The 26470-nt window shown below is 45.1% G+C and overlaps 1 protein-coding gene across 2 annotated transcripts; it reads left to right on the top strand.

Annotated features, from left to right (window-relative positions):
- Positions 1-278: 278 nt before the first annotated feature.
- Positions 279-18849, top strand: LOC137650489 (ubiquitin-conjugating enzyme E2 T-like). Of its 2 annotated transcripts, none has more exons than XM_068383717.1 (6): positions 279-415; positions 2281-2501; positions 14531-14600; positions 15632-15836; positions 16733-16810; positions 18093-18849. In XM_068383717.1, exons 2-6 carry the CDS (start codon positions 2390-2392, stop codon positions 18204-18206), a joined length of 579 nt encoding a protein of 192 aa, XP_068239818.1. In that variant the 5' UTR covers positions 279-415; positions 2281-2389; the 3' UTR covers positions 18207-18849. The 2 variants fall into 2 exon arrangements, with proteins under 2 accessions (XP_068239818.1, XP_068239819.1); XM_068383718.1 differs by having other exon boundaries at positions 285-415; positions 2384-2501.
- Positions 18850-26470: the final 7621 nt, after the last annotated feature.

Below are 26470 nucleotides of genomic sequence, written 5' to 3'. Positions count from 1 at the left end.
GATAATGAAAGGCTTTGTGTGTTGTGTAGGGAGGCAGAGGATACTACGGAACACATGCTTTGCTGTAATGAATTAAGAAAATTCAGAACTAATGACATAGAAATGGGGAATTTAGAAACATCAACTAAATATGCTGTTATGTATAACAGAAAGGTCCTACAAGTTAGAAGTAAAAGTATGTATAAGCTGTGCTGTCTATGCAGGAGGTAACTAATGATAATGAATTTTCTGCACCTACTAAGCTTCTTCTAGTAGTGTGCCCACAATTACTGTGTTGTGGAGAGAGCAACGAGGAACCTGGAACTTTAAATTTTTTGAACACTCCTAAGGATTTTTTTAACCTGCGAATGATTTTTAAGTATTGTTTCCATTGACTGATACTGCATTCTATATCTCCAAGTTGTCATTTTACAAGGTAGGTTAATGGTAAACTCGGTTTAAATACATGTTATGTATCTACAAACGTTATGTATCTACAAACGTTATGTATCTGCAGTACATACGTTATGTTTTACCAACCCAGCATTTACAATTCTTTATTTGGACCATTTAACTATACCGTACTGTATAACTATATAACGTCTCAGGGGTGAATGTAGTTTATGGGGACAGGGCGATATCTTTCTTATTACTACCCCAATTGTTTTTCCGTATGGGGAAGATGTGCTTTACGATGATCCGATATACCATAATATGAAGTTATTTTATATTTTCTAAGTTCAGCCCAAGAAGGGGGTCCGGGGGCTTGCCCCCGGCTAGTGATTGTGACCTGGGAACTACTAGTTTCGGTTAGGTTGGGTTTGTGGGCTTTGTATGATAGCGACAGTGGTTGGGTGGTCGCAGGGGGCGTTAGCCCCCCCCCCCCGTTAGGTCATTAGGAAGGTAAGGACATGGCTTGTAGGTCAGGTAAGGGGGGGAAGTTTGGGTTAGTTGTTGTCCATTTTTCTCGGCGTGTCCCCATAAACTACAAAGGCTCCGAAATACCTTAAACGAAAATTTCAAGCTCGTCCGCAGGCAGTAGAGTGTTGGTAAGCACAGGCAGCGTCAAGGATAGAATTACGAAGAATTCAATCTCTTCCTGAATCAGGAAGGTGATCGAACGAGCCCTTCATTTGGACTCGACTCCTCTTAACTGTAGACCTAAAGCTCATGACGTCAAGGGTGTTAGCACATCCCTGGCGTTAAATAAGAACTTCACTGTAACGCAGGTCGTATAAGTTGGCGTGTGGAAACGTCAAACAACATTCACAGCCCACTAGTTGGAAAACGTAACCGACAGGAGTCTTGACACATTCTCCATAGGTCTTCTGGTGGCTGTGCAAAACGTGGACAGTAACACCTTGACTTCCTTGTAGGACGAGTAGCAGTTGGTTGAGAGCAGATGTTGCCTGGTTGCAAGTCTAGTATGAATGTGCGTGTGACTGGCCTTTTCGTCATTCATTATCCCCTATCTCGGGGCTCGAGCATCCGAGGATCTCTGCAGGCTGACGTCTGATTGCAGGTAGGTACCATTGCCCCTTGCATATCCTAATATATGTAGTATATTTGTTAAGTCTCCGTTCTCCCATCGAGGTAGGAATTTGGTAACCCCCAGATAAAAGAGCAGCTTAGCTCTAGGGTATGTCTTATATGGTCGAGTTACAATGCTTAGTTCTTACACCATTGTACAATTGCTCGGACCATTATCTCTCATTGAAAGGTAGCGAGATTATAGGGTACACTCTTCCACAGCTCGTGCAAAGCACAAGAGTCTTGCCCCAGGTCTGTGACCAGCCAGTTGGTTTTGGACTTCCACCCACCTAAATGTGTGTCTCCATAGTAAAGAGCTGAAAAGTTTGTATTTGGTGCCAGAACAATAAATATGGAAATGATTTGTATTTTTCCTATCCATACAAACCTGAAGCTCTTTACGCATACTGGCCCACCATCACTTATTCCCGAAAGTTCTGCCTGGTATTGCAAAGTAGCTTGTTTTAGCTACTACCCCCCCGCCCTCCCTCGATAACTAGTAGTTGGGTGGTTACACCTCGCTAAAAGTTTTACTACTATTTCCTATTTCAGCTGTCGCTGAAATATATCTCCACAGTAAAGAACTTCAGGTTTGTATGGTTAGGAAAAATACAAATAATTTCCATATTTGTCATTTTTATACATAGATATGTAATTTATTAAATACGGTACATATGTACCAATTTTTAATAATTTAGAAAATTAGAATATTCTTACTGTATTATATAATCGTTCACCTTTTTATGTTTGTAATTCAATTCTTGCCAACAGGGGAAAGCAGTCACCGGTTATGGTAATTCTGTAAAGGAAATAAATGTAGATACTTTTACAAATTTGAAGCAACATTAAAGAAAGTACCCCGCCGTACCCCAAGGTAACCATGGCTGTTCGACTGGGGCGTGTGAAGAAAGAATGCAAGCAGTTGCGGGAATCTCCTCCTACTGGAGTTTCATGTTGGCCTGAAGGAGATGATCTCTCTACCTTCAATGCAGGTATGACTTATTTTGTTAAATCTGTTAAGGTCTGAGAATTATTTTTACTAAATGCACAAATGGTACAGTATTTGTGTTTTGTTCTGAAGAGTCTGAAGATCCTCTTATTAATCCAATTGGCAAAAACTGGAATGACTAGAAACTTTGTCATGGTTTTCTCATACACAAATATAAACCTTTGTCCTTTAGTAGGGGTAAGATTCAAAAGGCTGGTAACGGTCAATGAAGAATTATCGTGGTTCTGGCATCCGCCACCCAGTATTCACTGGTAGTCTGGGTCTGACAGTGCTCAGAGCCCCCATTCTGACTGGCCATCGTGTTGAACTGACATGTTCTCGACACTCTCCAACCGGACTGAATTTTCTTCCTAATATTCTCTTTGGTCCGGCACTAGATACAAACCTTACACTTTTACATAGGAGTATTATTTCGGCGATTGCTGAAACCAGCCATTTAAGGTTTTGCGAGTTGTTACTACCCTCTACTAGTTATTGGAGGTAGACCAACCACCACGCTCACACAAGCGCTAGTAAACAAACGTCATTTTTTATTTTGGCTAGGTAGAGTAAAGACGTCATCTATCTCTCCCCTCAAAACCTTTTAACCGGTTTACGATTAAAGCAACTGGCCTAAAAGTTTAAAAAGTCCTTTTTCTTTTAGAAATATCTTCCTTGGGGCTAACAGGTTCCCCATGCAAGGCGAGGCAGCAAGCAAGAGATTTTGCAGTTGGGCACACGATGGGAGCAGACATCCCCCCCTGGGGTTGACACCCGCCCCCCACCCCCCGAGTCCCCTAAGGCCTTTGACCCAAACACTCTTCCGCTAGCTCAACTGTTTTGGCTTCATCTTCTGCTCGCCCCGACGTTTGCTCTACTTCGGTCAGCGGGCGGGAGCAGATGCTGACAAGTACTCCTCAGAGTGATTGATTGATTTAAGGTTTTCAGGCATCCTGACAACTAAGGTCATTGACGCCGATATCATTTAGTTTATATTTACAAAAAAATTAATGATTATTCAATTAAAACCGTAAAAGTTGGATGTCATTATAAACATTAGATAGTTTCCAGAAGACCTGCTTCTGAAATAAATCTAAAAATGCCACTTGCATAGTAGGACACATCATGTCCAAGAATCTTGGCGAGGATGAACCTGCCACCCTCACCTCGAGCCTCAAACAAATATCTATTCCTTAAGTTATTATAATTGTGGCATTCGGTCAACAAATGCCTCACTGTTAGGGGTACTAAACAGTCTTCACAATAGGGTTGGTGTTGGCCCTTAGCAGAAACTCGTGTGTCAACCGAGTGTGACCAATACGGAGACGACAAAGAGAAGTCTCCCATTTTCGGGGCATCATGTTATACCTCCAAGGAGATATGGCATTTGTTACTTCTCTCATTTTATTGCCATCTAGACTATCCCAGTGCTGTTGCCATTTACTACAAAGCAATTTCTTGATGTTAGGTAGGAAATCGACCTCAGAGTGACTTGTTGGGTAACCCCTACAAGGTGAACCCAGAAACAAGCTTCGGCTATGTTTCACAGGCAACATTATGTCGACCTTCAACTTGAACAATGCTTGTTGATGGGAAGCAGAGAGTGCTGCCTAGAGGTCCGCCTCCAGGTGTTGGACAACTTTCCCTTCTGAGGGAGAGTTAACGTCCACCATGTGTTGGGCAATGTTCCCTTCCAAGGGAGAGTTACCCTCCATCAGCCACTGTCAAGCAATCTTCCAGCTTGCAGGAACAGTGGTTGGTTGCCTTTTCCACCCACAGGAGAGACTGCCTTTGCCTGGATGGTTTCCCATTGGGGGATTCCTCCAGCAGGAATTGAATTTGTCCATGCCCCGCTATTGCCCTTCGAAGCTTGGCAACGAAGGAGTTAGTTGACTGCTTGCAGTTCCTGCTTATCGCTGCTGTACCCTCAGAGTACAAAATGAGTCTCGTTTGCAACTTCCCTTTTGGGTCTTTACTGCAGATGGTGACAACTGCCAATCGCTTGCAGCTGCTGCCTATCCCATCAATTAGTCTCGTAGGCTTTAACTCTTTGGGTTTATTGCCGACAACGTGCCTTTGGCCACAACAAAGCTTTAAGAGCTTTGTGAGGCGAGGGAGGGTACATTTGAAACTCATCCTAGTTTGCCGATCGGAAACAAAGAAATACAAACGTTTCTATCATTCATAGGAAGAAGAAGGTCTCGATTGCAAACGATGATCAGCGTTCTCCAACCGAGTTCCGGACGCAATGAATCATTTAGGCTGCGTCCGTATGTTCATCCCACATTTCTGGTCTGTGTTACTGGTTCGTAGATGGACTTATGCATACATTACTTGTCCAACAATCTTCTTCTTTGTCAGCATCTTTTCCCACTTTTATGTGGGGTCGATGTTTCTGGCCAGTATTCTCCATCTACTCTGTCCCACACTTCACTTGTCCAACAATAGATTGAAGATAAATCTTAATCTTGCCTTTCAGAAGTAGATGCGTGCGATCGGTCGTTCTCGAATGATCTCTTACCCAACAGCGATCGCTAAGTAGATTCGCTGTAATCCCATCTTTCTCTAGGGAGTACTGGCTACCCTGGTATTACCGATCTGTAAGCATACTTACACCACACACTCCCACTGGATTGAAGGCAATTAGATGATAGGATTTTTCCCCTTTACATAGCATGTAAACTTAAGATGTTTACATGCTACTCAATCTCTCGGCCCTTCGAGAGTAATCGATGAGTATTGAACTTTCGCTTGAGAATCAAGGTTTCTTGTTCCACTCAGTTTGCCAACCCTTTGGGGGTGGGAGCAGTCACAATCCATGGGAAGTGTTGGCTTCCCTAATGGGTAATTGGCTGACCAGGTAGCCCAGAGCTCATCTCTTTTTCCGATAAATCAGAGGGGAAAATTTTTTCTTTGCGGATAAGTTCCTGGTCCAACCTGTCTCCCACAGCCGTAATACTGTAGTGCTTTACGAGCGAATGCCTCCTCCTGTAGGCGTGCATAATGCTGCCCACCAGGCTTCTGTGGGAGGCAGGTCGTACAAGAGTACTCTGGTCCATTCTTCTTGGGCATAAGCAGAGACCTAAGTCTTGCAGAGTGTTGTGCACCCATTCACCGTGCACTAGAGAGGTAGTTGGGCAAGGTTTTTTGCCTGAGAGGTCTGCGTGCAATCCAGATCGCCTTTATATTTTAATGATGGAGGTGGATACTTCACGGGACCGAACCTCGTTCGGTCTCAATACTCAAAGAGAGATACTGTACATCGTTCCATTCACACTCTCTCACCCTCCCTTGACCCTATATCTGACAATGTCAGATTCCTTCACAAGGTAGCGCACTATCCGGAATATAGCAGACGAGTCTTGCGCAGCATGGCGCACCCTACCACCTAGCAAGGTAGGTGGGCGAGCTCATATACCATATACCGGACGAAAGTGTGCGCCTCTTGGGCGAGTCTTCCCATCAAGACTCACGCATGCAAGAAGCATTGTCTAGTATAAAGACGAATTCTACCTTGCGAGCATTCTAGAGAGACAGACGAACACAGGTGAACTACACCTTACCTGGGCGAACTGAGAAGCGTGCGCGCTTAAGCGCCCCTTATCAGTTCTCGCCTCATAGTTGGTCTACTTTGCAAGAGGAACAGCAGGTTCCTTTGCAAGAGAAGGTAGCTTTGCCTTCTTAGGCCGATCTCTAGTCAGACGTGGATAACACCCACTTCCTTAAAGAAGTCAACACAAGGAAGGGCACAAGGTGATATCCTCTCCTCCCTTTTCCTTGGCACTCCCACCTAAGCCAAGAAAACAGGCTCGTGGGGTTCAGTCGGGAACTGTTTCGTTCTTAAAACGGTCCAGGAAGCAAAAGCAGTAAAGGGAAGACAGGAACGCTGCTTGGATTTCTGTGAGCATTTGCCCGCTTTAGTAGGGTAAGGCGGCAACAGATGGTGCTGATTTATTGTGTGCTTGTCGTCTGTTACTTGTTTATTCAAGTCAGTGTTACCAGGTGGAAAAATTTCACCAGTCTTGTTTTCAAACTATGATGGGTGTTTTTTATCAGGCTTGATACAAAGCTATGCTTCACCATGAATAAAACAAAATTTAGCATTGAAAAAACATACTAATGGTTTTTCTATTTTCACTCAAGTTCATATGTTGTATTTCTGTCGTTCTCGGGGGGGATTTGGGATTTCTCAATCTGGTAACGCTGACTCGAGTCTTCAAAACATTTGGTGCAATGCTGCCATCATATGTAAAACAAGTAGCAAGTGTTGAATATATTGCCACTTAAGAATAAAATATTGTTAAATGGTGCATTTTTTCTCAAATTTATCAATGCAAAGTTAAGGTAAGGTTGTAGATTGAATGTATATATGCTTATAATTTGCAGAAAATGTCTTCTTTATCAAAGTCCAAGATGAACATTGAGACAGGGATCAATAGAGGCTAAGACCGCTTCGAGAGGACCTTATTTTGATAATATAAGCTCAAACTTATACCTTTAGAAATAAATATCACATTAAATGCAGAAAAATCAGAGCATCTTTTCTGACTGTATCTCTATATGGTATGAGAAATATTTGACTTAACAAGCCTAAGGCAAGTTTAGACCACCCACCACTAATCTTCTCCCCTCCTAGGCATAGGTCCTATTTCAGATGCGTATCTTTTACATATTCTGTAAGTTATATTTGCAATATTATATATACATTAAAAGGTGATATACGCAGTTGGGTGTTTAAATAATAGTAATACATATACATATACATATACATATTACTTTTGTATTAACTCATCGTCTCGTGTACAGGAAGAGGGTCCTAAGCTTATGAGAAAGTAAATGAACAATAGGATAAAAATATGTTACCCTGCTGAAATTGATTTTGAATGACAGCAAAGTAATTAACATTCCTTTAATGTTTTATAACTTTGTATGTGTTTAGTATGACTCTTATGAAATTATAGTTTTCAATATTAATCTTACCCGATAATCATGTAGCTGTCAACTCCGTTGCCCGACAGAATTCTACGCACGGGATACGCCAGCGATCGCTATACAAGAGGGGGGTGTACTCACCAGCGCCACCTGTGGCCAGGTACTGCAGTACTTCTTGTTGACACCACCTCAATTTTTCCTCTGTCGTGCTTCCGGCAAGACCTACATGGATACGCTTATAATTTTGGAGTCTTTGTTCACGGTTTTGGTGAAGTATTGCTCTGAGATTTCAGCTTTCGCTATACAGGAAGCTTTTCCTTAGCTTAGATAGCTTTTGGATTAATTTTGATTTATGGTTTAACGATCTTTAGCTTTAATTTGGAATCCCCCTTGACTGTTCTCTGATTCAAGATGTCCGACCATTCTCAAGCTCCTCCCCAAAGACGATGTAGGACTTGTATTAGGCGGCTTCCGAAGGCCTCGGTTGATCCTCACACCGTTTGTTCCGACTGTAGGGGAAAATCCTGTCAGTTGGAAGATCGATGTGAGGAATGTGCCGGACTTTCGGAACTTGATTTTATTCGATTCCTCAAGTATACCACTAAGTTAGAGAGAGAGAGAGTTAGGAGGAGTTCGGCTCGCTCTTTACTTTATTCCTCCCCCCATGATCCTCATCCTTTTCCTCCCCCTGTAGTGGCTACCCCCGAACCTACTATTAGTGCTCAGCCTGATATGTCAGATGTTTTACGTGCCATTCAGGCTTTAGGTGATAAAGTGGAGTCGGTAGTGAGTGACCACAAGTTCCTTTTGGCAGACGTCAAGGAACTTAAAGTGAAAAGTGCAGTGGGAAGTGGTAGTGCCAGTGCTGTGCCTAGTGCTAGTGTCAGTGTCAGTGTTGCGCGTGAGGATACTTCTGTGCGTGCCAGTCGTCCTCCCAGTCCGGGACCTCTTGCAAGCTCCCAAGCCCAGGGGAGAAGCAATGTCGAAGGGCAAAAGGGTTCGGCAGGCCTTGATCGGCGCACAGTAGTATCCTCAGTGGTTGCGGGCGTATCTTATAGAGATCGTCACTTCCACTCTCAGACGATTGAGCCCTTAATATCCTCGTCTGCAGAAGAATTTTCGGGGAGAAAACGCTGGACTCAGGTCTCAAGACCTCTTAAGCGTAAAGTCCAGACCGCGCGAGTCCAACAGCCAGGGTGTAGCCATTGGGCTAGCTCGGACTCGCCGCAGTCATCAGGTGACTGCACGCCTCCTAAGAGAGGTAAGGTGCTGCCTCAACAGACCTCAACGTCTGTTAAAGCTATGCCTCAACAGACCTCAACTTCTGTTGATCCTAAGATGGCTTTGTTGCAGACTATGCAGTCGCAGCTTGCGGTGTTGATGCGGGAGTTTCAGGCAGAGAAGGTTAATACACCTCCTCCTGCGAGCGCTCCTCCTCCTCAGCGCAGTACAATCTGCCAGACGTATGAGGTTGAGGTTCCTCAAGCTACCTCCATGCGTGAGCTGCCGCGTTGGGAGTTGCCAGATACCAGCGCTGTGCAGCAACCTCCACTTTCTTTGAGGCAGGAGCCTCTTACCACGCAGCAACCTCCTCAACAATGGGGACAGGAGCCTTATGCTTTACAACCTCCTCTACCCTTGAGGCAGGAGTATCTTGCTTTACATCCATCCTCGAGGCAGCAACCTCTTGAGGTACGACAACCTCTACCATCCTTGAGGCAGCCACCTCAACTCTCGCAGCAGCCACCTCCACTTTCCTCGAGGCGAGAACCTCAACTCTCGAGGCAAGCACCTCAAGAACCTCAACTCGTGAGACAAGAGCCTCTCTCTGCGCAGCCACCTCAACCCTTGAAGCAAGCGCAACTCTTGAGGCAGGAACCTCATGCTATGAGTCAGCCACCTCAACGCATGCATCTGCCACTTTCTCCTCAGCTTGAGCCTCTTTCCATTCAACTGGAACCGCAGTCTTTGCAGCATGAGCCTCATGCTTTACTACAGTCGCCTCTCACCACGCTTGCTCCTCAGACCTCCGCAGAACCTCCTTCATCCCAGCCTCAGGACTTTGTCATTACCAGCCCTCATCCTCTTCAACAGAGACTTGAGGATGAATCCGCTAGTGCGCATGCACCCGCTCTTCAGGATTCAGCCATTCAGCAGACCGCTTTAACTTTACCTCTCGCTTCTCAACTCTCAGGTGATGAGGTTTCTGAGGATGAAGCTGCTCACCTGGATGATCCTTCATCTGACGTGGAGGAACCCAAGTCATTGCCACCCTCCATCGACTTTCGCAAGGTTCTAGCTCTGTTCAGAGAACTTTACCCGGATCACTTTGTTTCTGCTACCCCTCGCTCTCCTCCATCCGAGTTCTCTCTAGGCATGCAACCTGTTAAGTCTGCCTACACTAAGCTCGTCTTCGCTAGATCTTCAAAGAGAGCTTTGAGAATGTTAGGGGATTGGTTGCAGTCCAAGCAGCAACTGGGAAAGACGTCTTTTATGTTTCCACCTCCTAAGCTGACGTCTAAGGCGGGCGTCTGGTATGCCACAGGAGAGGAACCAGGCTTGGGGGTCCCTGCCTCTGCCCAGGCTGACTTCTCAAGTTTGGTTGACTCTCCACGAAGGTCGGCTATGAGACGCTCTAAGGTCTGCTGGACCTTTTCTGACCTGGACCACTTCTTGAAGGGAGTCTTTCGCGCCTTTGAAATTTTTAATTTTCTCGATTGGTGCCTGGGGGCCTTGAGCAAGAAGACTGCCCCATCTGACAAAGACTCGGCCATGCTGATCATGTCCTGTATGGACAAAGCAATTCGCGATGGTTCCGGCGAACTTGCCTCTATGTTTGTATCGGGAGTCCTCAAGAAAAGGGAACAGCTTTGCTCCTTCCTTTCCACTGGTATCACCTCTTGCCAAAGGTCACAGTTACTTTTTGCTCCTCTTTCTAAGTTCCTGTTTCCTGAGGATCTTATCAAGGAATTGTCTGCGGCTCTCATTCAGAAGGACACGCATGATCTTGTGGCCTCTTCAGCACGGAAGGCTAAGATTGCTCCTTCAGTTCCTAGAACTTACCGCACCCCAGTGGCTGATACTCCTGCTACTAGATTTATTCCGCCCTTTCGTGGCAGAGCCCCCAGCCGAGGAGGTACCCGCCCAGACGGTCACAGGGGCAGGTCCAAGAAAGGTATCAAGTCTTCGAAAGGCAAACACTGACTCTCCTCCTCTCCAGACAGCTGTAGGAGCCAGACTCAAGATCTTCTGGCAAGCTTGGGAAAGAAGAGGTGCAGACACCCAGTCTGTCAAGTGGCTAAGGGAGGGTTACAAGATACCATTCTGCCGCAATCCCCCTCTGACCACTTCTCCCATCAACCTCTCTCCCAACTACAAGGAAAAGGACAAGAGGCTAGCGTTACATCAAGAGGTGTCGCTCCTGTTACAGAAGGAGGCAGTGGTGATAGTCCGGGATCATCAATCCCCGGGCTTCTACAACCGTCTCTTTCTGGTGGCCAAGAAGACAGGAGGTTGGAGACCGGTGCTGGACGTCAGTGCGCTCAATGCTTATGTCACCAAGCAGACGTTCACTATGGAGACGACCAAGTCGGTCCTAGCAGCGGTCAGGCAGGAGGACTGGATGGTCTCGTTGGATCTGAAAGACGCTTACTTTCACGTCCCCATTCATCCAGACTCCCAACCTTTTCTGAGATTCGTTTTTGGAAAGGTTGTGTACCAATTCCAAGCCCTGTGTTTTGGCCTAAGCACGGCACCTATGGTGTTTACGCGACTGATGAGGAATCTTGCGAAATTCCTCCACTTGGCGGACATCAGAGCCTCCCTTTATTTAGACGACTGGCTGTTAAGAGCCCCCACAAGTCGTCGCTGTCTGGAGAGTCTCAATTGGACTTTGGACTTGACCAAGGAACTGGGTCTTTTGGTCAACTTAGAAAAGTCCCAGCTTATTCCTTCCCAATCCATCGTTTACCTGGGAATGGAGATTCGGAGTCAAGCTTTTCGGGCTTTTCCGTCGGCCCCAAGAATCAACCAAGCCCTAGAGTGCATTCTGAGCATGCTGAAGAGGAACAAATGCTCGGTGAGACAGTGGATGAGTCTAACAGGGACCCTGTCATCGTTAGCCCTGTTCACCGAGTTAGGGAGACTCCACCTCCGCCCCCTTCAATTCCATCTAGCAGCTCACTGGGACAAGAATATGACGCTCGAAGCGGTCTCTATTCCTGTTACCAAAGAGATGAAGACTACTCTCATGTGGTGGAAGAGCAACATCCTTCTCAAGGAGGGTCTCTCGTTAGCTGTTCAGACCCCCAATCTTCATCTCTATTCGGACGCATCAGACTCGGGCTGGGGCGCGACCTTGGACGGACAGGAATGCTCGGGGACATGGAACAAGGAACAGGAAACGCTTCACATCAATTGCAAGGAGTTGTTGGCAGTACATCTGGCCTTAATGAACTTCAAGTCCCACCTGCTAAACAAGGTGGTGGAGGTGAACTCCGACAACACCACAGCCTTGGCATACATCTCCAAGCAGGGAGGGACTCATTCGAAGAAGCTATACGAGATCGCAAGGGACCTCCTCATTTGGTCAAGAAGTCTAAACCTCAAGCTGGTAACGAGATTCATTCAGGGCAATATGAATGTCTCGGCAGATCGCCTCAGCAGGAAGGGTCAAGTCATCCCCACAGAATGGACCCTTCACAAGGACGTGTGCAACAGACTTTGGACCTTGTGGGGTCAGCCAACGATAGATCTGTTCGCCACCTCCATGACCAAGAGGCTCCCATTGTACTGTTCCCCAATTCCAGACCCGGCAGCAGTTCACGTGGATGCTTTTCTGCTGGATTGGTCCCATCTCGATCTTTATGCATTCCCGCCGTTCAAGATCATCAACAGAGTTATTCAGAAGTTCGTCTCCCACGAAGGGACACGGCTGACGTTGGTTGCTCCCCTTTGGCCTGCAAGAGAATGGTTCACAGAGGTACTGCAATGGCTGGTCGACGTTCCCAGGACTCTCCCTCTAAGAGTGGACCTTCTACGTCAACCTCACGTAAAGAAGGTACACCCAAGCCTCCACGCTCTTCGTCTGACTGCCTTCAGACTATCGAAAGACTCTCTAGAGCTAGAGGCTTTTCGAAGGAGGCAGCCAGAGCGATTGCCAGAGCAAGGAGGATTTCCACTCGTAGAGTCTATCAATCCAAGTGGGAAGTCTTCCGAAGCTGGTGCAGAGCCAATGCAGTTTCCTCTACCAATACCTCTGTAACCCAAGTTGCTGACTTCCTGTTACATCTTAGGAATGTTAGATCTCTTTCGGCTCCTACGATCAAAGGGTACAGAAGTATGTTGGCATCAGTTTTCCGCCACAGAGGCTTGGATCTTTCTTCCAACAAGGATCTACAGGACATCCTTAAGTCTTTCGAGACCTCTAAAGAACGTCGCTTGTCCACTCCAGGCTGGAATCTAGACGTAGTCTTAAGGTTCCTGATGTCTCCTAGATTTGAACCTCTCCAGTCAGCCTCTTTCAAAGACCTTACTCTCAAAACTCTTTTCCTCGTCTGCCTTGCAACAGCCAAAAGAGTTAGTGAGGTTCACGCCTTCGAACATAGGATTCACATCCGAATCAGCAACATGTTCCTTACAGCTCGGGTTTTTGGCAAAAAATGAACTTCCTTCACGTCCTTGGCCTAGATCGTTTGAAATTCCTAGCCTCTCCAACATGGTGGGTAACGAGCTAGAGAGAGTTCTTTGCCCTGTCAGAGCTCTAAAGTATTATCTTAAAAGGTCAAAACCTATACGAGGACAATCAGAAGCCTTATGGTGTGCCATCAAGAAACCTTCGATGCCTATGTCCAAAAACGCGGTTTCGTATTACATAAGGCTTCTGATTAGAGAAGCTCATTCTCACATGAAGGATGAAGACCTTGCTTTGCTGAAGGTAAGGACACACGAAGTGAGAGCTGTAGCTACTTCGATGGCCTTCAAACAGAACCGTTCTCTGCAGAGTATTATGGATGCAACCTATTGGAGGAGCAAGTCAGTGTTTGCATCATTTTATCTCAAAGATGTCCAGTCTCTTTACGAGAACTGCTACACCCTGGGACCATTCGTAGCAGCGAGTGCAGTAGTAGGTGAGGGCTCAGCCACTACATTCCCTTAATCCCATAACCTTTTTTAACCTTTCTCTTGAATGCTTTTATTGTTGTTTTTGGGTTGTTACGGTAGGCTAAGAAGCCTTCCGCATCCTAGTTGATTTGGCGGGTGGTCAATTCGTTCTTGAGAAGCGCCTAGGTTAGAGGTTGTGTAGAGGTCCTTTAGTATGGGTTGCAGCCCTTTATACTTCAGCACCTTAGTGTTGTTCAGCCTCCTAAGAGGAACGCTGCGCTCAGTAAGGAAGACGAACTTATTAAAGGCAGAGTAATGGTTCAAGTCGACTTCCTTACCAGGTACTTATTATTTCATTGTTATTTTGAATAACTGATAATATGAAATACGGGATACTTAGCTTCTTGATATACATGTACACTGGTTTTCACCCACCTCCCTGGGTGTGAATCAGCTACATGATTATCGGGTAAGATTAATATTGAAAAATGTTATTTTCATTAGTAAAATAAATTTTTGAATATACTTACCCGATAATCATGATTTAATTGACCCACCCTTCCTCCCCATAGAGAACCAGTGGACCGAGGAAAAATTGAGGTGGTGTCAACAAGAAGTACTGCAGTACCTGGCCACAGGTGGCGCTGGTGAGTACACCCCCCTCTTGTATAGCGATCGCTGGCGTATCCCGTGCGTAGAATTCTGTCGGGCAACGGAGTTGACAGCTACATGATTATCGGGTAAGTATATTCAAAAATTTATTTTACTAATGAAAATAACATTTTTAAGTTTGGTAATAATAAACATATGTTAGGTTTTTGGTCATGATGGCATGGCCATTGCCAATAATTGACAACTAACCCATTAAGGGCATGTTCAGGGTGTTACTGTATTACATTGTATAATGTATATAGCCATTTTACTTGTATTTACTTAATCTATTCACTATATTTTTTATTTTCTCTAATATTGAAAATATATTTTCTTTGTATTTTTCAGTTATCTTTGGTGAAGAAGGCACTGTATATGATGGTGGTATGTTCAAGCTGGAAATAGAGATTCCAGAAAAGTAAGTTTAGTACATTATATATATGAATTCTATTGTTCAAACAATCATGGTATATAGAGTAGTTCTTTTACTGTAATTAAGAGATGAAGTGTATTCCTTCCGTTCCTTGTGAACTCTGCTTAGGCTGGGCTTCTGGGTTAGTAGCTGAAGACCAGACAGGGAAACAAGGCAGAATGAAACTATTAAAACATTTCTTCAGGGTAGATTGATCACTGACTGATCACCAGTACATACCTCATTAAGATTCCAACATTCAAATTTCAGCCAAACATAAATCATACTTTTTATTAGCCTCGGGTTTCATAGTTAGGAAAAATGCCAATTTCTTTTAAATTTGTGAATTTTTTATTCATCATCATCATCATCTCCTACGCTAATTGGCACAAATGGCCTCGGTTAGATTTCGCCAGTCGTTTCTATCTTGAACTTTTAATTCAATACTTAACCATTCATCATCTCCTACTTTGCACTTCATAGTCCTCCACCATGGTGGCGTGTGTCTTCCAACTCTTCTAGTGCCTTGTGGAGCCCAGCTGAACGTTTGGTGAACTAATCTCTCTTGGGGAGTGCGAAGAGCAATTTTCTATTATCAAAACCCAATTTTTTTTTGTATATAACAGACATTTATGTTCAAATCTCCCCTGTCTAATTGGGTACAGAGATGATTGAAATATAGGTATGACCAGCTGTAAAAGCTTATTTGGTACAGTATTTTATTAGAATAGACAGAAAATTATAAATCAAGGAGCAGCATTTTTTTAAAGATAGAAGATGTTCTGTTAATTTGACTTTGGGCCTGCCTCACATAAAATTTTTAGTAGTCTTTATAAAATAAGGCTTAACATTATTTATTGTCTAAAACATTAGATAAATTTTAATTGGGATATTCAATATGATTGGAGAACTGTTAACAGTGTAAAAAAAAAAAACACTTGCTCTACTTTTCAATCAGCTTGTCTTTTTCCACATTTATGTGATACTTAACAAAATTTAGATAATCTGTAGAAATAACTAAAAGTCTGCTATTTCAGGTATCCATTTCATCCGCCAAATGTACGCTTCGTCACTAAAATATACCACCCCAACATAGACTCTGCTGGACGTATTTGTCTGGATGTTTTAAAGTTACCACCAAGTGGTAGCTGGCGTCCAATGCATAACCTTGCCAGTGTGTTAACATCAGTTCGGCTTCTTATGGCAAGTCCAAACCCAAATGATCCCTTAATGACTGACATTGTAAGTGGAAATTATTTGATTTTTACACATTACATTCATTTTTCTCATTGAAATAGAAGCCATTTTATATTTTATGTTTAGTCTGTAAATTTTAGTATTAGGACATCTTTCATTGGTATACTTTCTATCCTTCTGTTCTCCTCAGTGATTATTATTCTTCACACATGGGCTAGGGCAAAGTATTAAAATTATAATCCTTTTGCTGTATAAAGAAATATGAAACAGCAATCTGTCATGCTGTAGGACATTTTTGTTATTGTCTGTATATGCAATGTCACTGGTGCTAATTTGAAGTGTTAGTTAGTTAGAAGTGTAGTTACCTACATTGTTGTATTCGAAGAATGAGTTGTATTTGACAATACAGTAATGTTATAATAGTAACATCCAAGCCCCTTGTCAGGGATTAATTTTACTGTACAGTACTAAAACAATTTCTTGTATTTTGATGAGTGCACAAACCAATAATCTACGAGTGCCTGATTTGAACCCAGATATGATTTCCACGTTAGTTCAAATACTACTTACTTTATTGTACCACTAGCTGAACACCCAATCGGTCCTGATGCCTGGCCTGTGGCCTAAATTTTAAGATCCAGTCCATTGCTCCAATCTGCATAGAAAGATAATTAATGAGTTCTGAAAATGGCTAAGTAGTACAATATTACAAAAGATTCATCAAAGTTTTTATAGATTGATTATGCATATATCTAAAATAATACTCTACAGTGTACAGTACTTTAAAGATTACGTTAAGTTGGAATTTTTGTGGGGAGCAAAGGGGGTATTGTCTTGAATTGAAAATCTAAGTAAAATTTTTCCTGTAGTTCGACATTGTAACTTGAAAATTAGTTGGTACTGTAGTTCTTGATTAATGGTTTAGATGATTTACGTTACAGGCTGAAGAATACCAATACAGGAAGACACAGTATGAAGCAACAGCTCGAGAATGGACATCGAAGTTTGCCAAGAATGATGTACGTATAAGTTAAATCATTTTCTAATTTAAATTAACTATACTGTACTGTAAATTTGTGATAGAGTAATAAATGGGATTATTCCTTGATGAAGGTATTTAAGTAAGTGTGGAAATATTATTAATATTATTATTATTATTATTATTATTATTATTAGCTAACCTACAACCCTAGTTGGAAAAGCAAGATGCTAGGGGTCCAACAGGGAAAATAGCCCAGCAAAGAAAGGAAATAAAGAAATAAATAAACGATATGAGAAATAATTAACAATTAAAAAAATATCTTAAAAACAGTAACAGCATTAAAACAGATATTTCATATATATAAACTAAACTATAAAGACTTATGTCAGCCTGTTCAACATCAAAACATTTGCTGCAAGTTTGAACTTTTGAAGTTCTACCAATTCAACTTCCAAATTAGGAAGATCATTCCACAACTTGGTCACAGCTGGAATAAAACTTCTACAATACTGTGTAGTATTGAGCCTCATGATGGAGAAGGCCTGACTATTAGGATTAACTGCATGCCTAGTATTATGAACTGGATGGAACTGTCCGGGAAGATCTGAATGATTAGTTTATCAGAATATGAATAATTCTTTTAGAGGAAAGATTGCTTCCACATATGTAGTTATTACTTTACTTGTGGTTGCACAGAGAGAGAGAGAGAGAGAGAGAGAGAGAGTGAGTGTGTGTGTGTGTATGTGTTACAAGGAGATGCAAGGATTTTGGATGTCTCAAAGACTTTTTAGTCCATCCGAGGAGACTCCGTTTGCTCTTTGGTTGAGTGATTTAGTTTTATCATTTAGATTTTTCTTATGATCTTGTCTAACTTATTCTTGAACTCGTTTACGGTGTTACCGTTTACTACATCCACTGGAAGTCTATTCCAAGTATTTGCTATTTTGTATGTAAAGAAATTGCCACATTGAGTGGTGTTGTATCTTTTCCATTCCAGTTTATATCCGTTACCTCTGAACTGATTTGTGCTAAGCGTGAATAGATTGTTGTAATCTACATTTGTTATTCCTTTAAGAATATACTGGAGGCAGTATATAGCAGTTCCACAAAGTGGTTTGCATGACACTGAAAGAAAACTTTTATTGATTTCTTTTTTATTCTGTGGTTGTGAAATTGGCGCTTATAAATTAATAGCATTATACTACTTGAAAGATAGTACTGTACAATACTAATATAGATTTTAATTTTAAAATCCTATTATTCGTGTTATTATATACAGATCAGTTTTTCTTTATTGTGTATGCCTTTTGTATTTTCAGGATTCATATGAGAAATCGTCAAAACCTGGAGGTTCAAAATCAGAGGAGAAGCGACCCCTTGAATCAGAAGAGAAGGAGGATGGAAATTCCTCCGGGAAAAAGATTAAATCCTGAAGACCTGCTTAGAGTTTAGCTGTCATGATTCGGAAATTCTATTTTTGATAACCTGTTTCTTTTCTTGTAAGATTTGTATTTCAAGTTCTTTTATGTGCATGTGAAGGAGAATATTATGTACAGACATCCGTTTCTATAATTATATTTAAGGGATTAGTTTTACATTTTTTTTACATTTATCTTTTTTGAGGCCCATTCTTAAACTGATAATACTGTATAGGCTTTATTGAATATAAAATTTTAATTTCACTTCATTTTTATTGCTCTTTCTTTTTATGAATCTTCTCGTTGATTTTATTTGCAGCATGAAAATGACCAGAACAGACAAAAGTGCTAAGATTTAGGAATGGTATAGTGTTCCCAATTATGTATGACTTAATTTTTTTTGCCATTTTTTTTTCTAGATTATTGTACATTTAGAAGTAATAACATCTCACATTGGTTTACAAAATTTCTTGAGAACATTTTGATGAAAGGTAAAATTAAATTCCATTCATGCTAAGCCTGAAACTAGTCTTTTCAAATAATCACCACTAGAGGGCTCCTTGTCTAGTGAATTGTAAACAGTACCAAGGGTTCATCATGTCTTTCTTTTCATTCATTGCAAAATATGCATTATATTAAATTAAAAATTTTGTCTTTGTGATGATTATTATTGTTATTACTAGCCGAGCTACAACCATAGCTGGAAAAACAGAAAGCTAGAAGCCCAAGTCTTCTGACATTGCAGAAAGGGAATGTGAAGTAACATATAAACTATAAATGAAAAATTATGAAATACTGTACATTTAGATACAAATTTATCAAATGAGGGTTAAAAGAACTTCACCCTTCGATTGATGGCAGACTCATATCTTCTAAAGAAATTGATCAAATTATTTAGTAAATTGTTTAATTAAGAATGGTATTCTAAAACTGAATGGTATACCCAATGATCATATTGGTTGACCCCTGAATTGTAGCACTTCCACAAATGATTTGTAAAATTGTGATGACTGAGTTTATGAAAAAGGTGAGAATGAAGAGATCATAAAATCAATAAGCTCTGATAGTAATCCTCATCATCACAAGCCATTGATAGTCCACTGCAGGACAGAGGCCTCAGACATGTCCTACTCCTATCTGTTTATGGTCCTTTTGGGCCAGTCTATACCCGCAAGTTTTCTTAACTTGTCAATCCATCATCTCCTCTTCCTTCCCCTGCCCCATTTTCAGTCTTGGAACCCGTTCTGTTTTTCTTTTTGTCCATCTATTATCTGTCATTCTCTTATATCCTGCCCATGTCCATTTCTTTTACTTGTTAGAGTATTCTCTACTTTAGTTTGCTCCTTTTTGGTTTTTTAGTATTAATCCCATCATTCTTTCCATAGCTCTCTGAGTTGTAATTAACTAGTGTTTTAATGCTTAAGTAAGTCTTCAAGTTTCTGATGCATAAGTTAATAATGGTAGGACCATCAGATTTAATACTTTTGATTTTAGAGAAAGTGGCATTTTACCTTGCATAATCTCATTTTGTTTACAAAAAACTTCTCATGCTTATCCTTCTTTTGATTTCGGTCTCATGTCCTGGTGAGACACTTACTCTGTCCTAAGAAATTTTAAACTTTAGTCCTCCAATCATGTTGTTTTTTGTCATTCAGTTGTTATTAGTTCTCATTGGTGTCTTTCTATTAAGTAGTTTAGTTAATTGTTTCTTTCTCCAACTTTTACCCTTAATTGAAAATTTATTTGTTCCGTAACCGAAATACAAACCACGCTATTTACAAAGGGTTATTACTTTTAGCGTAGCTGAAATGGCGAGCCATTAGAATTTAACGAGGGTGTATTACCCCCGCGCTAGTTAGCGGGGGGGTAGGGGAGTGGTAGCTAGCTACCCCTCCTCCCCCTCACACACAGGTGAATACCCACTTTCACTTTTGGCTCGGACTGTGACAGACGTCTCTGTCTTGGTCCTCGCTTGGCAGCCATTGTCTGTTTTGTCTTTACTTAATCGCTTACTTTTCTTTTACTCAATATATATGTAAACATGTTTTCATGTTTGTATATATATTTGAGTATAGAAATAAGTAAGTTTCCTTTTCAGATGTGTGTGTGTAGTGTACGATATCTACGTGGAGGCCTCGGCAGTTAGGCCACCACGGCCTAATTTTATGGGTTGCGATCGAGTTTGACTTCGGTCTTTCTCTCTCTCTCTCTCTTGAGGTCGTTCACCCTTTTACTATGTTTTACTACGCCCTTGTAGCTTCCTTCCCGTGTGGGTGGGGTTGCTACGCCGTACATTTTGTCTCAATTAGTTTATGAATCTAATTGTAGTTGTTAATTTTTCAGCTTGTAGAACGATTCCTTTCGGGGTTTTCGTTTTTTTCTTTAGTGTTCATTCTTTTTTTTTAAATTACATAATTACATAGTTACATAATTATAATTGTTATAATTCTGTTTTGGTTACAGCTCTCCTTCCGCGAGTGTAAGTGGTTGTGAGGGCATGTGCCTGTTGTGTAATTCTTGTTCCTTTTCCTCGGGATTCCTCTTCGGAGCCTTCCCGGGGGAATGAATGTGTACTAATATTATTTGTTTTATTTTTTTACAGTTACCGATCTAGTTCGTTTCTGTAATATAGCAACGGTGTGAGCTGTCTGGTTGAGTCCTGGGGATTCGGCTGTTGCTGCCTCCCCCCTTGTATTGTCGTCAGGGGCGTGTCTCCTTCTACTGGTAGTACTCCCGTGTCGACGGACAGCTCTCCAGTTCATTTTAGAACAGTCAGGAGGCTTGCCTCCTTGGGCGGATAACTTTCCTTCCGAGGGAAGTTTTTTTTTCCTGTCCAGGCTTGAGCTTTTCCTCTTTTGGGGGGTTCTTCTCTTGCCTTTTTTTCGTGCGACTATGCTCTTGGTGCTGAGCGGTCGCACCTGCAGTTTCGCTCAAGGGGCTGGGCAACTGCAGGGGCTCCTCTTCGGAGGATTGCCCCTTTTAGGTCACTGGCTGACCAGTCTCTTCCACGAAGTGTTTCTCTGTCGTTCGCGAGAGAGTACACTCATAGAGACTCCTCTTCGGAGGTTTCTTCTGTTGCTGTTGGCCTCCCTCGCCGTAAGGCCCTCCGTCCGCCTCGTCGTAAGGGCCTCTCATCTCCCTATAAGGGTGCTTGAGGCGCCTTTTTGAATCTCCGTTTGCAGCCTACAACTTCTTTTTCTCGATCTTCCGTCTTGGTGCAGATGGACAGCAGTCTAATCTCGTCTCCCGACGGGCAACGGTCTTCCCGACGGACAACGGTCTTCCCGACGGACAGCGGTCTTCCGACGGACATCAGTCTCCCGGCGGACAACGATCCCTTCGGGGCAAAGGGTTGCCCCCACGGGGGTTCTTCCCTTGCGTGTCAGGGTTTCCCTGCGCGCCCTTCTGTTCGTCAGCGCTCTCCTGTTCGTCAGCGCTTTCAAGATGATCTTCCCTGCGGTTCCTGTTACGTGCCCTGTGCGCCCACGTTCGCCCTCGCGATCTAGAACTTCGGTTCAGGTCGGGGTCAAGGACTCTTCTTTGCGCAGGCTTCCACGCGTAGCCTTCTGCTCGTCAGCGATCATCAGCTCGTCAGCGATCATCAGCTCGTCAGCGATCATCAGCTCGCCAGCGATCGTCAGCTCGTCAGCGATCATCAGCTCGCCACCGATCTCCGGATCGCCCACGTGTGTTACAGCTGGCACGCCAACGTTCTCCAACACTTCTGAAGGAACATGGTTCGCCAGCTACTAGCTCAACTGCGGATGCTGATCGCCATCGCGCGACCCTCAACTGCAGATGCTGATCGCCATCGCGCGACCCTCAACTGCGGATGCTGATCGCCATCGCGCGACCCTCAACTGCGGATGCTGATCGCCATCGCGCGACCCTCAACTGCAGATGCTGATCGCCATCGCGCGACCCTCAACTGCAGATGCTGATCGCCATCGCGCGACCCTCAACTGCGGATGCTGATCGCCATCGCGCGACCCTCAACTGCGGATGCTGATCGCCATCGCGCGACCCTCAACTGCGGATGCTGATCGCCATCGCACAACCCTGAACGATTGCCCGCTTACGCATGCTGCTCCTCATCGCACAACCCTGAACGATCGCCCTCTTGCGGATGCTGATCACCATCGCACCCTTTCACGCGATCATTCACCTGCGCATGCTGCTCGCCATCGCACAACCCTGAACGATTGCCCGCTTACGCATGCTGCTCCTCATCGCACAACCCTGAACGATCGCCCTCCTGCAGATGCTGATCACCATCGCACCCTTTCACGCGATCATTCACCTGCGCATGCTGCTCGCCATCGCACAACCCTGCACGATTGCCCGCTTACGCATGCTGCTCCTCATCGCACAACCCTGAACGATCGCCCTCCTGCAGATGCTGATCACCATCGCACCCTTTCACGCGATCATTCACCTGCGCATGCTGCTCGCCATCGCACAACCCTGCACGATTGCCCGCTTACGCATGCTGCTCCTCATCGCACAACCCTGAACGATCGCCCTCCTGCAGATGCTGATCACCATCACACCCTTTCACGCGATCATTCACCTGCGCATGCTGCTCGCCATCGCACAACCCTGAACGATTGCCCGCTTACGCATGCTGCTCCTCATCGCACAACCCTGAACGATCGCCCTCCTGCAGATGCTGATCACCATCACACCCTTTCACGCGATCATTCACCTGCGCATGCTGCTCGCCATCGCACAACCCTGAACGATTGCCCGCTTACGCATGCTGCTCCTCATCGCACAACCCTGAACGATCGCCCTCCTGCAGATGCTGATCACCATCACACCCTTTCACGCGATCATTCACCTGCGCATGCTGCTCGCCATCGCACAACCCTGAACGATTGCCCGCTTACGCATGCTGCTCCTCATCGCACAACCCTGAACGATCGCCCTCCTGCAGATGCTGATCACCATCACACCCTTTCACGCGATCATTCACCTGCGCATGCTGCTCGCCATCGCACAACCCTGCACGATTGCCCGCTTACGCATGCTGCTCCTCATCGCACAACCCTGAACGCTCGCCCTCTTGCGGATGCTGATCACCATCGCACCCTATCACGCGATCATTCACCTACACATGCTGCTCGCCATCGCTTACCGCCAGCGATCTTCTTCACCTACGCGGCAGCACGATCCCTCGCCGTCACGCCCATTCGCGTGCGCGCCCGCGCGATCGCTCGCCTGCGCGCCCTCGCGACCGCTCGCCTGCGCGCCCGCGCGACCACTCGCCTGTGCGCCCGCGCGACCATTCGCCTTTGCGCGACCGTTCGCCCTCGCGCGACCATAGTTCGCGGCGAATTCCACAGCCGGTGGTAGCAGCAGGGACGCGTGCTCCTAGGCGGCACTCGGGATCACCTCCATCCAAGCACAGGTTGGTAGTGCAGGACGAAGACAGGTCAGTACAGCATTCTTCCCACCTTCTTTTCAGGCAGGAACCGTCGTGTCCTCTCCAAAGGATCGCCCGATCCCTTTCACCTTAGCGAGGATTTCGGACTCTGTGTCCTTGGAGCAGCAGACATGGTTTGATCCGCTGGCACGGGCGTTAATGAGGGTTATGAAACCAGCACTCACCGGCCAGGGTAACAAACCAGCGGCTGTCTCTCCTACGCTGAAGAGAAAGAGAGGAGTGGACTTCGTGGTGACTTCCCCCAGGGCGAAGTTGGTTCCCAAGAGGTCGGTCTCGAGGGTCCCCTCTCCTGCACGAGTACTCTCTCCTTCTCCCGCCCTGGAAGGATTTTTGGCGGGGGGGCTTTCCGTTGAAGATTTCTCCATCGGACAAGGGGTGACTGCTTACCTCTTCCTCTGGGAGCTTACCAGATTCTTTCCCTCCTCGGTTACGGCCCGAGGTTTGGTTCAAGGAAGCTACAGGAAGATCAAGGGTACTTTCCTCCTCTCGAGCTCAGGCACCTTGGCCTTTCGTCGTTAAGTATCTACTTGCGGACAAGCTCGATGTTGTACCATCTGGACGCACTGACTGAAGGCTTCCTTCGGGTGTCTCATCTGTGGAGGTCAACGACCTCAGACACCCTTCCATCCTTGAGAAGAGTTTTGTCTTTGCCCAAGGACAGAGACTTAAACATCTGCTGTGCGGAGTAAATCGACTTCCGGTTTCACTCCTCCAAGGCGCTTTCTTCCAGACTCTGCAGGGCTCCAGCTCCCTTTTCTTTCAACCACGTCGGCCTAAGTTATCGGCTACGACAACTGGGACAAGGTGTCCAATTGCAGTTTCCTCCTGTCAGGAACAGATGGCACGGGAGACTCCCCCGGGGGGGCATAGTCCTAAAAGGAGTTCACGAACTCTAGGATTGCAGGTTTTTTCGCTGGGAGGATGCTTAAGGTTACTCATCCGAATGACAGCTTCCCGATGCCCATTCCCGCACAATCTCTGTGAGTAGCCAAGGATATCGCGCCTGCCGTCTCTGTCAGCGAATTCAGTGTCTCTGAACCTCTATGCCATAGCATCAGCAGAGTTGCCCGGTTGGGCAGAATGATCCATACCTTAGGCGAAGGTCTTCCTTAGGATCATCGACGGCTTCACCCCCGGCCCCCTCAGTCGATCCTTTCTTGTAAGGAAGGATCTGAGAGGGGATGTCCATAGTCGACCTCTCAGCCCTGATCAAGTTTGTCGAACAAACTTTGGCCAGCGTAGACCAGCAGAATCGATCAGACTGGTAACGAGGCGACAGGACTCCTTTAACCCTGGATCGGAAGGACGGGTACTTTCAGTTTCCATTCCATCCATCTTCCAGGGTGCTCGTCGAATTCAGCCTAAACTGCAAGTATTCCTGCTTATGATGCAGTGTGGCTATCCCGCCGTGGCATAGCAGGTTTGTTTCCCCAGAGAACTCTCCCTGCCTTCCTCTTGGCCGCTCAGGTGCAGACTTCCGCCTCCTCTGCTGTTTGGAGGGCTGGTCAACTCCGGTAGGCTCGGGTTTCGACCTTCTTCAGCGCCGGGAAAAGCTTCCGAATGCTGACCATGAGTGTGGGCTCATGGTATTTTGCTTGGAGCCTTCTCTTCCTCTGCCTCAACATCTGGAGTATCTGGCCATGATATTGAGTCAACCGCCTTACCACGTTGGAAACCCCGCTTCTCGTCCGTCCAGCGAGGTTAAGCAACGTCGGTACTTGGATGGGTGACCACCTGGGGACGCCAGATTCTGTTACCACATCCTCCGAGCCTTCCTTTCGGTTGACTGTGGCAAGACTGAGGAGAGTCGCAGTACCTGTTCTCAGTCAAGCAGAGTTTTCAGCCCTACCTTGGAACGTTTCCTAGTTCTTCTTTCCTCATTGACCCGTTTATAGTCCGAACGGTCGCCTCAGGATAAGTTCCATGTGGGGCGATCCAAGTTCCGGTGGCTTCAGGCAATGTTTAACCGGACTCCCTGGCCCTATGGGACCAGCGGAACTATTAAACCTGCAATGGGTGTTGATCTATGGAGCCTCTTGATGGTAGTGGATATTCTCGTCCTTTCCCCACATTCTTGATGCGGTTCTCGGACTCGTCAAAGGAAAGGGGGGGGGGGCATGTTCCGGTCCAGGCCTATGGTCAAGACCTGAAGGATACCTCTCCATCATTCAGGCAGGCTTAAGGGCCTTAGTCTGGCCCCTCTTCAGATCCTACCGCTCCTGCCAAGTCGCCCCGTTGCGTGTCGACTTCATGCTAACCAGCAGGGGACGCATTTTCACACCTTCACATCTTGCAGTAGAGATACCGGGATGATTGAGATTCTCTCAATTCCACCATCGGCTCTCTCATTCCAGGCAGGGGAATGTTTCTCTCAGACTATCCGAGCAGAGCCTCATAGAGAGAGTGTACCTAAGGGTCTTTGACCTTGGGTAACCAGCAAGTGCTGGTCTGGGGGACCTGATCGCGACAGCTTGGAACCTCAAGCTTCCGCTAGTTTTCCCCCCAGTCTCAGACCCCGAGACTCTGGCAAGATGCATTCCGGTGATGGTGGGACAACTTCGACGCCTGCGTCTTCCCTCCTTTTTGTCTGCGGACAATGGGTCTCAACAAAACCAGGTTGTCTGTCAACCTTTCAATGGGAGAGCTCCACTGGGACTATGCGCAGAACGGTTTCTGGACCCTCTGCTTCCCCTGACGGAACTCCCGGGAGAGCTTCTCCCACGGCGCAGACTACTCAAGCAACCACACTGCGACATCTCTCCCGAACCGGGACGTCGCTTCGGCTTCATGCCTGGAGACACTACGCTTCCTCCTCTAGAAGAGACAACCCGCT

This window comes from Palaemon carinicauda, chromosome 12, assembly GCF_036898095.1.
Source record: "Palaemon carinicauda isolate YSFRI2023 chromosome 12, ASM3689809v2, whole genome shotgun sequence".
Taxonomy (NCBI): domain Eukaryota; kingdom Metazoa; phylum Arthropoda; class Malacostraca; order Decapoda; family Palaemonidae; genus Palaemon; species Palaemon carinicauda.
The sequence above is the reverse complement of the archived record's forward strand: the minus strand, read 5'-3'. Positions and strand labels throughout refer to the sequence as shown.